General features: G+C 43.3%; 1 protein-coding gene across 1 annotated transcript in view; it reads right to left on the reverse strand.

Annotated features, from left to right (window-relative positions):
• The window catches only part of PCNX2 (pecanex 2), a 1,407,555-nt gene that overhangs the window by 454,257 nt on the left and 935,437 nt on the right, over positions 1–17,861 (reverse strand). The window contains exon 20 of the mRNA XM_075339694.1: positions 16,361–16,538. Within this exon, the coding sequence (XP_075195809.1) occupies positions 16,361–16,538 (178 nt within the window). The remainder of the gene's footprint in view (positions 1–16,360; positions 16,539–17,861) is intronic.

Here is a 17,861-nt window from a genome sequence, read left to right on the forward strand (position 1 = left end):
CAATGAAATAGATCCGTCACCTCATTTAAGCCCCGAGGTTTAAGGGTATTGAGCCTATAGATCCAATAGGTTTCTTTTCTACCCAGAACTTCCAACCTGTTAGGGTTATGTGCAGGTATCTGGTCAATAGGGGTGACTTTTAATTTGATTTTTTTATTATGATAAATGGTAGTATGACGGGACAACCCATGAAGCATGTAACCCACTTTAATGTTATGCCTGTGGGAGTTAATTCTGTTATGTAGGGCTTGAATCGTTCTCCCTACATAACGCTTCCCACAGTCGCACTCAATCAAATAAATGACATGATCCGATTGACAATTCAGATGACCCTGTATCGGAAAATCCATATCCCCCGAGTCAGATCCAAAGGAGACCCTACCATGTTGGATTGATTTGCAGCACAAACAATTTTTGGTCAGACATCTATACGACCCGGAAGGTTTATTAGTATTGATATTATTATTAATAGTGCTGGAGGAACTCTTCAGTCTGCTCGGGGCTAGCTGATTCTTTAGGTTGGAAGCCCTGCGAAAAGTGATTCCAGGATGAGTGGGTAAAACATCTTTGAGGAAAGGGTCATTGCGTAATATAGACCAATGTTTCTTTAATATCCCTCTGATGGCATCTCCATCACTACTAAACGTCGTTAAGAAATTGGATGCAAACTTATCCTTGGGGACAGATTTACTATCTGAATCAGCAGCTGCAGGGGAAGGGGCACCCTGCCCCTGATGTCTATTATCCTGATACGCTTTTTTTAAAACAGTCAAAGGGTATTTTTTATATAGAAATCTCTCTTTTAAAACCAAAGATTGCTCCTTAAAATCATTGTCTAATGTACAATTTCTCCTGATTCTTTGGTACTGATTTTTAGGAATATTGAGTAACCACTTATCATAGTGATTACTACTAAAATCAATATATCCGTTGCAATCCACTTTCTTAAAAAAAGTTTTTGTCAGGATGGAGCCTTCAGTATGAGAAATGGTCAGATCCAGAAAATTAATAGAAGTCTGATCCACAGTGGGTGAAAATCTCAAACCCCAGGTATTATTCTCTATACCCTCTAGAAAAGGAGCGAGATTGTTCTCAATATTGTCCCAAATAATGAATAAGTCGTCTATATACCTCTTATAAACGACCACGTGTTTGAATAGTTTAGAAGAATAAATAAACAATGTTTCAAAAAGCCCCATAACCAGATTCGCAAATGTAGGTGCTGCTTTTGAACCCATGGCCACGCCACAGCACTGGTGATAGATCCTGTCTTGGAAAGTAAAAAAATTATTTTTGGAAATAAATTCCATACTATCAAGAATGAACTTTTTTTGCTCAGTTGGTAAACGATCATCCATCTCTAAGTATTGCCTAAAACATTCAAGACCGAGGTCGTGGGGGATATTCGTATACAGAGAGGCGACGTCAAGGGTCAAGAAAAGAAACGAATCCTTCCATACAATGGTTTTCAAAATATTTATAAGTTGAGGAGAATCTCTGAGGTAGCTTCTCAAATTAAAAACATGAGTCCTCATTATAGAATCGACGTAAGCCGCCATATTCTCAGTGAGTGCCCCAATCCCTGAGATGATGGGCCTCCCAGGGGGATTAGTCAAGCTTTTATGTATCTTAGGGAGGTGGTAGTAGAATGCCAATTTTGGGTTTTTGACATCCAAAAACTTAAATTCATCTTTATTGAGGACCCCTGATTCAGAGGCTCCCTTGATTAGGGTATGATACCTGGAAATAGAATCCTGATATAGTGACATCTCCACTACCTCATAATGTGCACTGTTGGACAACATCCTTAAGGCCTCCTGGACATAACTGCTTTTGTCTTGTAAGACAATACCCCCTCCTTTATCAGCACTGCGAATAACCAAGTCAGTATTGTTTTTCAGGGAAGAAAGGGCCATTTTTTCCTCTCTGGATAGGTTAGTTTTAGTAGGTCTCCTATTGCTAAGGACCCTTTTGAAATCCTCCAACACCAAATCATTGAACGTCTTAATGTGGTGTCCTATACTGTGCAGGGGATAAAAGTTGGACTTCAATTTATAATCAGTGTGGAAAAAATCATCCTGAACTGCTTCACTGTTAGTAGGAAGGTACTTGTTCATCTGGAAGTGCCTTGTCAGAGTAAGCTTCCTGATATATTTCTGAAGATCGAAAAACAGCTCAAAATCATCAGAAGATTTAGTGGGACAAAAAGACAGGCCCTTTTTCAGGACACTAAGTTCACTTTTGGAGAGATTGTAGCTGGATAGGTTAAAAATGCCAGCGGTGTCATCTTTTGCTACATGCTTTTTTTCCCTTTTTTGCTTGAGCCTGCATCCTGCTCTGGTCCCTCTATGCCGCTTTTTCTTTTTCCTCCCCTGGGGGTCAGAAAATTCGTAATGGGAACTTGTGAGTTCCTGGCCAGGGGTAAAAAAGGCACACACAAATTGTTCTTAAGCGTATTATCTATAGTGATAGTACCCCTATTATGGATAGTCAAAGGGGATGTTAAAACCGAAGGAGAGGAATTGCTTTCATGAGCCTCAGAGGAGGTAGGCAGGGGTATATATTCCTCGTGCACAGAAATGTCGAGTAAATCAATAAAATCATTATCAGGATGGCCACTGGTCACAGGAGGAGCCATGTGAGACTCTAATACTTTCTATTTGTAACCTCAAAGACTCAAGCTGTTTTTTTGTGTGTTCAAAATCTATAGGTCCCCTCACTGAAGGTGGAGCTTCAGATGTGAGGCCTGTAGTCCCTATTTCCATGGGAGTATTCACTATCAACAAATTAGTTGTAGAGGAGTCAAGGGAAACCTCATCTGTATTAACATCAGTGGGAGGATCATGAGGCTGAATGCCATGTTCTGACCGAGAGGGGGGACCCCCCACAGGAGTGTCTTTCTGTTCTGAAACCTCATTAGGCATAGTGGTATCCCTTCTGTTCAGGGAACTCATGTTCCTTTTGTGATATTTACTATTAAAGAAATTTCTATGATTACTACGAGATCTAGGCCTCCGGGCAGGAGGATTGGTCGTTTTCACAGTAACCCCTTCACCCAGATTTTTATTGGGTAACATGTCAGACCTATCCCTTTGTAGCTTTTTAGACTTACGGAATATAGTGTCCTGTTCTAATTGGATCAGTTTGGTATTTATGTCAGAATTGAGAATCTTATATTCTGGATGCAAGTCATACTTGCTGAGCTCCTTATAGAGCTCCGAAATACTAGTGGAAGCATCCACCGCAATAGCATTACGTTTTTTGTACAGGCATTGCAACATTCCTTGCATACACGTAAGCAAAATCATGTCCCATTCACTAGTAAAGATCGGGTCAGCAGGAAAGGGCAAATCATGTTTGATTCTAAGCCCTCTGGGACACAACCTCTCTTCCAATTAAATCGTCAAAAAACGGGCATCAAGCCCAAAACGAAGCTCCTCCTTGAGCAAGTCCTCCAGACGTAGGAATAATTTCCTCATAATACCTGTGTCCTCCTCTGAATAAATATCAGGCAAATCAAGTCCTCCATCAATGTTATGTATCTCCGGGGTACCTACAGTTTGTAGTATCAGCTTCTCTCTAGAGGACAAGCGATTGTTGAAATAATCCATATCGATAGACAAAAAGACCCTCTGCTGCTCAATCCACCAATGAAGAAGATCTGGTCTTGCCAGGTCCGGAAATCAGATAAACAAGAAAGCTGTGGACAAACAAGCGCAAATAGGGTCTTACCCAACAAAATGTAGGGAGGGGAGGGGGGAGTAATACTACTCACCAGATGTGGTTGTGAGAGTCACAACCACTATATCAGCATAAATAATCGATCCACGGCTGCAGCCACCCAGTGGCAGATAATGGAGAACAATAGAGAGGGGTGTTTTAATGCCGCGCCAAAAGATCACTTGCTCAGATAGTCAGACCAATGTCACTTTAATTTCATCCAGGTCTACGCGTTTCAGGAGCACCTGCTCCCTTTTTCAGGACCGTCAGTATACAGATAACATCAAATCTATCTCACAAAAGATCAGACATACAATAAATAGTCATAGTGACGTCATAGGGCCATCCCTCTAAAGAAAAAAACAGGCGGGAACGAGGTGCCACGTTGTCAGTTATGACGTGTTAAGCAGATTTTGTGGATATATACAAAAAACATAACATTTCGAACAGTAGAAAGATCGTAAACATAGACATCTCTCATAGAAAAAGAAACCAATGAAAAAAACAAAAAAAAAAAAAAAAACAAGAATAAAACACTCAAATTGTGTATCAAAAAAATGAAAATTATTATTATAGTAAATCACAACCCCTCTTTTTTTTATTAAAACCGTGCACTCTTGGGTGGCGACACACACTATCACAGTGTCTCCCCCTCGATATTTAATTCAACACACACCTATTAGTATATTCCTTTGCGCCCTCACTACCCCGGGTTTGATCCCGGTGTATTCCACATTCAGTATTTGCATTATCAATTGTGAATCAACGGTTATGCGCACGTTGATGTATATATTTTTTTGATACACAATTTGTGTCTTTTTTTTTTTTTTTTTTTTGTTTTTTTCATTGGTTTCTTTTTCTATGAGAGATGTCTATGTTTACGATCTTTCTACTGTTCGAAATGTTATGTTTTTTGTATATATCCACAAAATGTGCTTAACACGTCATAACTGACAACGTGGCACATCGTTCCCGCCTGTTTTTTTCTTTAGAGGGATGGCCCTATGACGTCACTATGACTATTTATTGTATGTCTGATCTTTTGTGAGATAGATTTGATGTTATCTGTATACTGACGGTCCTGAGGAAGGGAGCAGGTGCTCCTGAAACGCGTAGACCTGGATGAAATTAAAGTGACATTGGTCTGACTATCTGAGCAAGTGATCTTTTGGCGCGGCATTAAAACACCCCTCTCTATTGTTCTCTGAGATTAATACATGAAAGATTTTACGTGAAAACATTGTGTGGCACTCCGATGTCCCTGAGAAGAGACGTACATGAAGGCCTCTTGAGTCTAATGTGCCCATTTTGAGGAAGTGAGTCTTTGTAGTATTTTCCTTTGCCAGGACAGTCCAAAATTGTGAGGTTCACCAATGCCCCTGCATACAGACGTGCATGAGGGCCTGTAAACCTGAAGTGCCCATTGTAAGGAAGTGGGTCTATTGTAGTATAGCCCTTAGGCAGGGCAGCCAAAAATTGGGAGGCTCCACATTGTCCCTGGATAGAGACGTGCATGATGGCCTGTAAACCTGAAGTGCCCATTGTCAAGAAGTGGGTGTATTATAGTATAGCCCTTAGGCAGGGCAGCCAAAAATTGGGAGGCTCCACATTGTCCCTGGATAGAGACGTGCATGATGGCCTGTAAACCTGAAGTGCCCATTGGAAGGAAGTGGGTCTATTGTAGTATAGCCCTTAGGCAGGGCAGCCAAAAATTGGGAGGCTCCACGTTGTCCCTGGATAGAGACGTGCATGAGGGCCTGTAAACCTGAAGTGCCCATTGGAAGGAAGTGGGTCCATTGTAGTATAGCCCTTAGGCAGGGCAGCCAAAAATTGGGAGGCTCCACGTTGTCCCTGGATAGAGACGTGTATGAGGGCCTGTAAACCTGAAGTGCCCATTGTCAGGAAGTGGGTGTATTATAGTATAGCCCTTAGGCAGGGCAGCCAAAAATTGGGAGGCTCCACGTTGTCCCTGGGTAGAGACGTGCATGAGGGCCTCAAAACATTAAGTGTCCATTTTAAGGAAGTGGGTGTATTATAGTATAGCCCTTAGGCAGGGCAGCCAAAAATTGGGAGGCTCCACGTTGTCCCTGGGTAGAGACGTGCATGAGGGCCTCAAAACATTAAGTGTCCATTTTAAGGAAGTGGGTGTATTATAGTATAGCCCTTAGGCAGGGCAGCCAAAAATTGGGAGGCTCCACGTTGTCCCTGGGTAGAGACGTGCATGAGGGCCTCAAAACATTAAGTGTCCATTTTAAGGAAGTGGGTGTATTATAGTATAGCCCTTAGGCAGGGCAGTCAAAAATTGGGAGGCTCCACGTTGTCCCTGGGTAGAGACGTGCATGAGGGCCTCAAAACATTAAGTGTCCATTTTAAGGAAGTGGGTGTATTATAGTATAGCCCTTAGGCAGGGCAGCCAAAAATTGGGAGGCTCCATGTTGTCCCTGGGTAGAGACGTGCATGAGGGCCTCAAAACATTGTTCCCATTGCAAAGGAGCGGGTCTCCTGTCGTTGTAATGTCCATTCTGCAAAGAATGGGCGAAAAAATTTACCACTGGGGGTATACCTGAAACAAAGGCCTAAGTATTGCAATTTGTAACGGTCATCATCATGGTGGCGCATGAGGAGAAGGAGGAGCAGTCCAGCGATTATCCAAAGTCCAGAAGTGTGTACCCATGGGTGAGTGGAGGTACATGGCAAACTTTAAATTCCGCTCTCATTTGCTGGTGGTGTGGTGAAGTCTGGCCCAATCCAACCCTTGTTCATCTTGATCAGAGTCAGCCTGTCAGCATTTTCAGTTGACAGGCGGGTGCGTTTATCTGTAATGATTCCACCTGCGGCACTAAAAACACGCTCTGACAAAACGCTAGCAGCAGGGCAGGCCAGGACTTCCAAGGCGTAGAGAGCCAATTCATGCCACGTGTCCAGCTTGGATACCCAATAATTGTAAGGCACAGAGGAATGTCGGAGTACAGTTGTTCGATCTGCAAGGTACTCCTTCAGCATCTGGGCAAACTTAGGATTTCTTGTGGCACTACCCCGCACCTCAGGGGCTGTGGTACGTGAGGGGCTGAGAAAACTGTCCCACATCTTAAAGACTGTTCCCCTACCTCTGGCGGATTGGACTTGTGCCTCTCTCGGCTGTACGCCTCGGTTGTCCACTGATTCCTGACCTATGCCGCTAGCGTTTTGTGAGGGGAATGCTTTGCCTACTTCCGTGAGTATGGCCTTCCGGAACTGCTGCATTTTGGTTGACCTCTCCTCCACGGGAATAAGAGACAAAAAGTTCTCCTTGTAGCGTGGGTCTAACAGTGTTACCAACCAGTAATGATTGTCGGCCAAGATGTTCTTAACGCGAGGGTCACGAGACAGGCAGCTTACCATAAAGTCAGCCATGTGCGCCAGACTCTTAACAGCCAGGACTTCAGTAGCCTGACCAACAAGATGACTGAACATGCTGTCCTCCTCCTCCTCCTCCTCCTCATCTACCCTGTCCTCTGGCCAGCCACGCTGAACCGAGGATATGACTGGTGTGCATGTCATATCCTCAATTTGGCCGGAGAGTTGCTCCATGTCTTCATCCTCCTCCTCGTCATAGTCCTCCACTGCACGTTGTGATGAGACGAGGCTGGGCTGTGTGTTATCACCCACACCCACTACTGTTTCTTGCTGCAACTCATCGCGCTCCGCCTGCAATGCATCATGTTTGTTTTTCAGCAGAGACCGTTTTAGAAGGCAGAGTAGCGGTATGGTGACGCTAATAATGGCGTCATCACCACTCACCATCTTGGTGGAGTCCTCAAAGTTTTGGAGGATGGTACATAGGTCTGACATCCATCTCCACTCCTCAGGTGTTATGTGTGGAGTTTGACCCATTTCCCGACGGATTAGGTGATGCAGGTACTCAACAACTGCCCTCTTCTGCTCACATATCCTGACCAACATGTGCAGAGTTGAATTCCAACGCGTGGGGACATCACACACCAGTCTGTGAGCCGGAAGATGCAAACGGCGCTGAAAGCCGGCAAGGCCGGCTGAAGCAGTAGGTGACTTTCGAAAATGTGCAGACAGGCGGCGAACTTTTACCAGCAGATCAGACAGCTCTGGGTATGACTTTATAAACCGCTGAACCACGAGGTTGAGCACATGGGCCACGCATGGAACATGTGTCAGCTGGCCTCGCCTCAAAGCCGCCACCAGGTTCCGGCCATTGTCACACACGACCTTTCCTGGCTTTAGGTTCAGAGGTGTGAGCCAGTGATCTGCCTGCTGTTTCAGAGCTGTCCACAGCTCTTCTGCATTGTGGGGTTTGTCACCTATGCAGATTAGCTTCAGCACAGCCTGTTGCCGCTTCGCCGAGGCAGTGCTGCAGTGCTTCCAGCTTGTGACTGGTGTGGAGGGCACAGTGGATGAGGATGCGCAGGAGGAGGAGGAGGCTGAAGAGCATGACATTCCGGAGCTGTAGAGTGTGGGTGAAACACTGACTGAGGTAGGGCCTGCAAACCTTGGTGTGGGAAGGACGTGTTCCGTCCCTCGCTCAGACTGGGTCCCAGCTTCCACAATATTAACCCAGTGTGCCGTCAACGAGATGTAGCGGCCTTGCCCACAAGCACTTGTCCACGTGTCTGTGGTTAGGTGGACCTTGGGTGAAACAGCGTTGTTCAGGGCACGTGTGATGTTTTGTGACACGTGGTTATGCAACGCGGGGACGGCACACCGGGAGAAATAGTGGCGGCTGGGGACCGAGTAACGTGGGACAGCTGCCGCCATCAGGTCACGGAATGCTTCTGTCTCCACCAGCCTAAAAGGCAACATTTCCAGCGCAAGCAGTCGCGAAATGTTAGCATTTAGAACTGTGGCATGTGGGGTGTTGGCAGTGTATTTGCGCCTGCGTTCAAAGGTTTGCTGAATGGATAACTGAACGCTGCGCTGGGACAAGGACGTGCTTGATGATGGTGTTCTTTCTGCGTAGGCAACTGCAGGTGCAGGAGTGGAGGAGGCTTGTTCGCAGGCAGCATGGACAGAGGATTGGCTCGCATGCACAACCAGCGAAGACATAGCAGTGACATCAGCAAGCACTGCTCCTCGACTCTGTTGTACTTCCCACAAAGTCGGGTGCTTGGCTGACATGTGCCTGATCATGCTGGTGGTGGTCAGGCTGCTAGTTTTGGTACCCCTGCTGATGCTGGCACGGCAGGTGTTGCAAATGGCCTTTTTTGAATCATCTGGATCCAACTTAAAAAACTGCCAGACTCGGGAAGACCTAACATTTGTACAGGCACCTTGTGTCGTCGTGTTGTTCCGGGGAACGGTTGCCTGACTTCTGCCTGGGGCCACCACCCTGCTTCTTACTGCCTGTTGTGATGCTACGCCTCCCTCCCCCTGTGCACTGCTGTCCTCGCTCTGCATATCCTCCTGCCAGGTTGGGTCAGTTACTGGATCATCCACCACGTCGTCTTCCTCTTCCGCACCCTGCTCCTCCTCCTGACTTCCTGACAATTGTGTCTCATCATCGTCCACCACTTGTTGAGACACGTTGCCAACTTCGTGAGAACGTGGCTGCTCAAATATTTGGCCATCTGTACAGACGATCTCCTCATGACCCACTTCAATATGAGCTGGCGAGAGGCCAGAATGTTTGAATGGAAACGTGAACAGCTCTTCCGAGTGTCCAAGTGTGGGATCATTAATGTCCGAGGAGGACGTGTACTCAGCCTGGTGGTAGGAAGGAGGATCAGGTTCAGAAATGTGCGGTGCAGTATCACGGCTACTGACACTTGACCGTGTGGAAGACAGAGTGTTTGTGGTGGTGCCAATCTGACTGGAAGCATTATCTGCTATCCAACTAACAACCTGTTGACACTGGTCTTGGTTCAAGAGCGGTGTACTGCTGCGGTCCCCAAGAATTTGGGACAGGACGTGCGAGCGACTAGATGTGGCCCTTTGTTGTGGCGAAATTAGAGCTTGCCCACGACCTCGGCCTCTGCCTGCACCACCATCACGTCCACTTCCTTGTTCCTTGCCAATGCCCTTGCGCATTTTGCAATGCTGTGCACTGCTGACGTGTATATTCACTACTTGTGCGTTATATCAAAGTTTCTGGAAATTGCACACAAGTGCACCTGTACGCTGCCACCAACAGGCACACACGTGCGGTTTTAAAAACCAAGCACGGACGCAATAAGAACCTAACAGGTTTTTTTGGGAAGCGACAATTACAGACAAGTCAGACACTATCTGGACTGTTTTACACTGTGTACACCAGCCCCAGATATGATGAAGGCTGGTATACGGTCACCACTACCCTGCCTGCCTGCCTGCCTGTATACTGGTACAATAGTCCTGACAAGGACTCTTTTGGTCACTAGCCTGTATTCAGACCTGGCTATACCCTGCCTGTATATAGCAACAATAGTCCTGAGAAGGACTCTGCTACTGTACTCCGACCTGGCTATACCCTCTCTGCCTGTATACAACTAGAATAGTCCTGAGAAGGACTTTTGGTCACACTGTTTGCAGCCCTGCAACTGAAAAAGCTATAAAGGGCCGCAAAGCTTTCCCTGAATCAGCGACACTCTCCCTGCACTGACAGTCTGGATAGCTGTGAGCAGAGCACAGCGCGCCGGCCGATATAAAGGCTCGGTCACGCTGTGCAGACCGGCCAATCACTGCAATTCCACAACTAACAGGGCTGTGGCATTGCAGTGGTCTGCCAGCCAATCCCTGCATGAGGGCTGGCTCTCAAAAGAGCGCCAACATGCAGAAATGAAGACCACGAGTACAGCACGAGTATCGCGAGATTACTCGGTCCCCGCCGAGCAGCCCGAGTACAGCGATACTCGTGCGAGTACCGAGTAGTTACAAGCATGCTCGCTCATCACTACAGACTACACATCGGGTTAAATTAACCCGATGTGTACTGTAACTAGGAGTGCAGAAGCGAGCGCTAAGCGGTGTGCGCTAGTAACCAAGGTAAATATCGGGTTGGTTACCTGATATTTACCTTAGTTACCAGGCGCAGCATCGCTTCCACGCGTGCTGCTGGCTGGGGGCTGGTCACTGGTTGCTGGTGAGATCTGCCTGTGTGACAGCTTACCAGCAACCCGTGTAGCGAAGCTCCAGCGATCCCTGCCAGGTCAGGTTGCTGGTGGGATCACTGGAGCGTCGCTTAATGTGACGGTACCTTAAGGGAATGGGGAAGCAGAGTGGGGAGTTGACCGTGTGCTAGAGCATGTCGCCGGTACACGGCGATACACAAATGTGCACCGTGTAACAGAGAGATGCAATGACAGGTCCTAGCATGAGGCGTCATAGTCATGTGACCAGTCTGTAGCCAATGAGATAATAGACACGTGACTGGTCACATGGCTATTTTGACATCACGATAGGTCCTGCATCACTGCTGGTGTTCCCGGAGGACACAGCGATTACCTATGGAAAAGCTGCGGGAGACAGAGTGCAGGACGCATCCCGGGGACAGGTAAGTCTTATGGCAATGTTTATTAACTGTATGTGTACATTTATAATGCGTTTTTATGTGTTTGTGATTGCCTCCCATTGTTTCCTATGGGTTTGAGTGGTTCGCCGAACCGGTTCGCCGAACCGAACTCAAACCAGACCTCGGTTTGGCGAACCGAGCTCGAGCCGAACCGCGACCGGTTTGCTCATCTCTAGTTATAAGGCTTCAAAGCTTCTCCCTTTTTCCTCCAAACATAATGATTCTTATGGCCAAACAGTTCAATTTTAGTTTCATCACACTAGAGGACATGACTCCAAAAATTAAGGTCTTTATTCCTGTGTGCAATTGGAAACATTAATCTGGCTTTTTATGCTTCTTTTGGCGTAATGGCTTCTTCATGGCAAAGTGGCCTTTCAGCCCATGTTGATACAGTACTTTTTTAACCGTGGATAATGACACAATCTTACCAGCTTCCACCAGCATCTTCACAATTTCTTTTTCTTTTGTTCTTGGGTTGATATGCACATGTCTGACCAAAGTTCGTTCATCTCTGGTACACAGAACCTGCCTCTTTTCTCAGCGATATGATGTCTGGACATTCCAATCTTGTTTGTAATTGTGTATAATTGTTTGTACAGGTGAATGAGGCATATTCAGGTATCTCTAAATTGAACAAAGGCTGAAACAGACTTGTGCAAGTCCACAATTTTCTTCCAGTGATCTTGGCTGATTTCTTTTGACTTCCCCATGATGCTACACAAATAAGCATTGTGTTTCAGGTGTACATTAAAATACATCCACAGGTGTGTCTCTAATTAACTAATATGTTGCCAATAAACCTATCAGAAGCTTCCAAAGACATGACATCATCATATGGGCTGTTCATTATTGTTTAATGGCATAGTACGCAATGTGTGTAAACTTTTGACTTTGCAGAAAGTAATAAAAATGCCTTAAAAACGTTCTCTCTCTCTCTCTCTCTCTCTCTCATTATTTTGGCATTTGGCAAATGTGAAAAATTTGGTAATCCTAATTGACCTAAAACAGGAAACATCTCTTCTGATTTCACATCAGATAGTTAGAAAAACATGCATATTTGTCTCTTTAGATAGTGTATGTAAATGTCTGGTTTCAACTGTAGCTATTAGCAAAGGGGCTGACACAGACAAAAGAGGGCACCCCTGCAAGAAAAATATATGGGCCCTTTGTAGTGCAATAGCTTATTATAATGCCCAATTCCACTTGCTTTGGAGGTGTTAGTAAGCCCTCTTACTCCTGTGCAGCTGCAAACATTACACCAATGATATTTACACCCCTAGGGTAGCATGCAAAGCTGGTTAGACACAATACTTGTTCCATCCTTATTCCTTTCCTTGCACCCTTGTCCCTTAGTTAGGTTCCCCTGTATGTAACTGTAAATACCCTGTATATAAAAAAAAATCACCTTTAAGGACTTGCTCACACTGGCGTATAGCAAGGCCAAGTACTATCTGATGTTTTGTTGGGTAGCACGTGTCCCAATGTTATACTAAGGCGCAGTGCTAAACACCTTGTTTTCTCATGTCGATTCTGGATGTGAAAAATCACTGCATACTGCAATTGGGTATGTATTTTAGATGGCACACACCGAAGTCAATGGGTATATGCAAAATATCGAATTCAAATTGGATGTCATCCAAGTGCACTCCGATTTACACCAATGCAGAAGATGAAGAAATTAACTTCTCCAAGTTCTCCATCTTCTCATTACCTGTGCTCCGAATCTTGAATGCGAGAGAATCAGATCACAGTAATATGACTCTTGGCTAGAACTTGGAGCAGAGTCTGAGCCAAGTGTAATTTGTATAATTGGACTGTCTCTCTTGAATGAGAGAATATACAGTAGTGTGAGCGTACCCTAAAGGTCCAGTAGTTTAGTAGTTATCGTAGTTCATTGGTAACTGGTGCCATGAAACTCAACAGATTGTACACCATATACAGTACCTTGAAAAAGTATTCATACCATATATAAATCCCATTCAGAATATGTGGCAATAAGTTAAAATTGCTGTTAAAGATGTTCTCCATCCAATCCCACTGATAGAGCTATTTTACAAAGAATGGGTAAAAATGTCAACCTCTAGATATGTAAAGCTGGTGGAGACATACCCCAAAAGACTTGCAGCAGTAATTGCAGCAAAAGGTGGTCCTACAAAGTATTGACTCAGGGGGGCTGAATACAAACACACGTCACAATTTTCAGATTATAAAATATTCCTAAACTCATGTACCATTCCCTTTACACTTCATAAATACTTGCTACTTTGTGTTGGCATATTCAATAAGATCGCAATAAAAAACATTTAAGTTTGTGGTTATAAAGTGAACAATTGTGCAAACGTCCACTAGGTATGAATACCTTTTCAAGGCATGGTGTACAGTATATAGCATATATACAGCACATGTCAAAAGTTTGGACACACCTGTTCATGCAATGGATTTCTTGTTCTTTTCAAAATGTGCACATTATAGGTTCAAACTGAAAAAAGCAAAACCATTAAAGAAAGTCTGTTAGCACAGGATGAGTGTTCAATCCAAGTACAGGGGCTGGTGCATCATGGCAGCGCCAAACATTTTAATACACCTTTCCAAATGCTTATGTTCCATCTATCGCCTCCCTTCTCTGCCTGTCACTAGTGTATCATGTGTAACAGACAGTCATGTGGTTTCTGGCCATCAAAGATCACAGGGTTTGGCTGTGCAAAATTCTCCCCGACTTTCCATTGTTCCTGCTGTCAGTATTCATTGGTATAGGTAGCTTTCCTGCTGGATTCATCTCACTCCCTTTTGGACGCAGCAGGAGCTCGACTTCCACTCAGCTGTTGATTGTCAGTATTTCCTTGGTGTTTAAATACCCCTTATTTCGTTTTAACTGTGCTGGTGATATTTTCAGTTCCTGCAAGCAGAGGGTGCAAGCAGGTGTTTTGTACTCCTCTGTGGTATCGTTGCTGAAAGCTCTGCTGAACTACCTGAGTCATCTAATGTGTCCCCCTTGTGTCTTCTAAAGTTGTTTAGTGGGATTGATGAAGAGCTCATCTTATCCGTTCCCAATTTAGGGCTCAGCACTAGGGTTGCCTAGGATCAAGTATTTGGCTGGGTGCATAGGTGCGGAACCTATCTAGGGTGGTGAGGGACCCCAGAGACCAGCAGTAGTTTTGGTCAGGGGTCACCATCTTCCCTCTCCCTTAACACAAGGTTTCCATTCCCTTCCTTTTCACTGTGAGGTTGAAATTTCCCCGTACCTAGCGTAACACTACCTCTATGAATGCAAAGCCGTCAATCAAAAAAAGAGGGATGAGAATTGAAGGAAAAGAAGCAGGTGGAAATGTGTATTTAAATTATAAGCCCCGCCATGATAGCATGAGCACCTGCACTTGGTTTGAACAGTCATTCCGTGTTGACAGAGTCCCTATAAAGAACACATATGGAAACAGAGAATAATTAAACACATTTGAAACCAAAATATCTTAAACCTTAGATTTCTCAATGTATCCCATTTTTAGTCTGATGACGGATTTTCACACCGTTGGCATTCTCTCAAGTATATTCCTCACACAGTTACCTTGAATAGTTTCCAAAAAACAATTATGCCAATATGTGTGTTAAACATTAGATTTCTAAGGGTATCTCCCTTTTACTCTGATGACAGCATTATACCCCCTTGGTATTCTCTCAAGCAACTTCATCAGTCAGTGTCCAGGAAAGGATTTACAACAATCTTATAAGAGTTCCCAGCATGTTTGTGTGCACTTGTTGGCTGCTTTGTCTTCTCTTTGCGGTCCAACTCATGCCAAACCATCTCACTTGGGTTAGGGTTGGGTGATTGTGAAAATCCGTCATCTGATGCAGCAGTCCAACATTCTGTGAGAATACATTAGGCAACTCACTAGACACCGGGATAATGTGTAGTGCATAGAGACTCAAGGTCGGCATCCAGGTGATAGCTCAATCAAAATGGAAAGAAAAATCCAGCTTCCGCAAATTGAATGTAGTGATTAAAATTTACCTCTAATGATTCTCCATAAAAAACTAGGGTGATATAAAAGTTACAAAACATGGGGAAAAGTAGACAACTGTTTACGCTTTTCAAGCAGACAACCCCGCTCTTAATCATGATTAATCATGGTTTTTTTTATGACGAACCTATTCAGAAATTTGATTGTTAAGTTAGACAAATAAATCTTTCTGAAACTTGTGGGTTTTTCATCTGAAAAAGATATGATTTTTCTTACTGGTTCCTTCCAAAATAGCTAATATTTGCTATATTGTAGATTTGTCTGTGATGTCTATAATGATTTTTTTTTTTTCATTTAATAATATCATATTGAACTTTTTTAATTCTGATGTTTCATGTTTGCTAATAAGGTCCAATTGAATAATAAATTTCTTTGAGGAGCAATTGATTAGAATATCTTTCCATTCTTGAACAAAAACATAAGAATATACATTTGTTGGAATTTTTTTTATTTCAACTCTCTGGGAGTCATTTCTTTATTGATATTTTCTTTATTTTTTCTTCAATCTTTTGGCATTCACACGCCAGGTTTGGGAACCATCACAAAAATGGGCAGTGCTGGGGAGGAGTCAGAATGGGACGTGGCTATACCCACCTGTCAAATTCATCAAAAGTGGTAGCAAAAGATGAGCTAAAAGTTTGAAATTTAAGTTAGCTGACTTCACAGAATTTTCTCCAAAAGTCTCATGAATCTAAATACTGGAAAGGGTAAAAATTGATGAGAGGGATAAGGAGATAGGTCTATACTTTTTAAATATGTTTTTTTTTCTTTGTATAATTCAAAACTCAATAAATATACAGTTAAAAAAAGAATACCAGGCTCCATGAGCAGGGATTGAGCTGAACTTTCATAAAGGATATAAAACAATTCTGACCTGGACCTTCAAAGTAATTAGAGCAGGTCTAACAAACCACTCAATAATGTATGCCGCTTGTATTTTGAAATCTGGTGATAGATCCATTGTTACTGGTATGTGTTCATGCTTCTTAAAAGAGTTATGTTTTGTTAGGTGTAAAATTACAGTATATTAGTAATAAATTAATAAATACAAAACACAGCAAAAAGCGAGATTTTTTAGATAAGAAGCAAACTAATAAAAATAGACAGAGAGATAAATAGATATACTTGCCTTGTAAAACAGGATTGAAATAAAATAAAAATCCAATAAAAAACTTTCCGAAATAGAACTGTAATCAAACTGAAAAAGTATAACGGTAAATCCTAATTTGATATATTGCTGTGAAGGATTACAGAAACAGGATCGCAGCAATTTCATTCCAGACACTGCTATCAAAAATGCATCCAATCTGTATAAACACAAACAAAATAACATGCTGAAGTATAACTATTTAACTATTTCATTACATGATCTAAGCTTGATTTAGAACTTCAATCGTGGGGTTCATGGCTAAAAGGACAAATGTGTTTGTTTACATCTAGTCTATAAAATTAATACTCAAAAAAGTGGCATAATTTCCAGTATATATTTCTGATGCTGACATCAGCAGTGAATAATGAGAAGGAAATATAAAAGGTTTTTCCTTAGCATTGGAATTACAACACCTAAAGGAATGAAATTATGGAAATCATAGGATTGATAGACATGTTAATGATATGTAAATTTGTCCATGATAATCATCAGAATCCAGTGCTGGCAATTACTGACCACTGATGTCCCAAAAGTGCTCAATGGGAGACACATCCATAGACACTGCAGGCCATGGTAGCAAGTTTAGGCCACACAATAGTGAATGTAACATGCAGCCTGGTATGTTGAAAAAAGGTTCCTGGTAACAGAGAGAAATGACCATATCACTAGTATTAATCCCAGGTTTAATGTTAGTGAACATGGGATTAATAATACAGGGGTCAAGATGCCATACATTATGCTACCCCACACCATAATTCCAGTAGCAGGATTGGTGTGATATTCCCTCTTGAAGGCCTCTTCATAGCATTTCCCATGTGGTCTGCAAAAAAAATCTTCAACTATCATTGCATGCAAGCTAAATGCAGCACTCATCATATAAGAGGATAGTCTTCCATTCCCAATTCCATTTCTTCATTTAAGCCTCCGGTCTCCAAGTAGAGACCATTTGGACAACAGTATGAAAACAGTCTAAAAAAGCCTTCACAAAGGGATGTCACACTGATTCTATTTCTGGGATTATGATGTGATGTGGCCCAATGGATGGTGGCCAAAACCCACTATTCTTCATTCCAGGTACATTAATATCTTGGTGTTACGGTGATTTGGGGGTGGAACCAGTGTTATGGCCTATTCTTCAAAATATCTCTTCAACACTAGGCTGTATATTTCTCAGGCTAGCATGACCTACAGCTCTCTGGGCTTATCTCTCATTGAGCCCATTTGTGGCATCAGTAGTTGGCAATTGCAAAGGGAGCTGCCAGCAGTGAATCTTGATGCTTTGCGTGCCCAATAAGTTTTAGTGTGACAGAACATTCCCCAGACAACCATTAATAACCTCATTGATAGCATGCCAATAGACTAAAATGGCGAGGATTCCTATGTGAGGCACTCCTACTAGATACTAAATAAATCAGGATGTTTGAAAATATTATTTCCATTTGTTCATCATTTGCGTCTCAGTAACATTGTTATCGATTTT

The sequence above is a fragment of the Anomaloglossus baeobatrachus genome, chromosome 3 (genome assembly GCF_048569485.1).
Source record: "Anomaloglossus baeobatrachus isolate aAnoBae1 chromosome 3, aAnoBae1.hap1, whole genome shotgun sequence".
NCBI lineage: Eukaryota > Metazoa > Chordata > Amphibia > Anura > Aromobatidae > Anomaloglossus > Anomaloglossus baeobatrachus.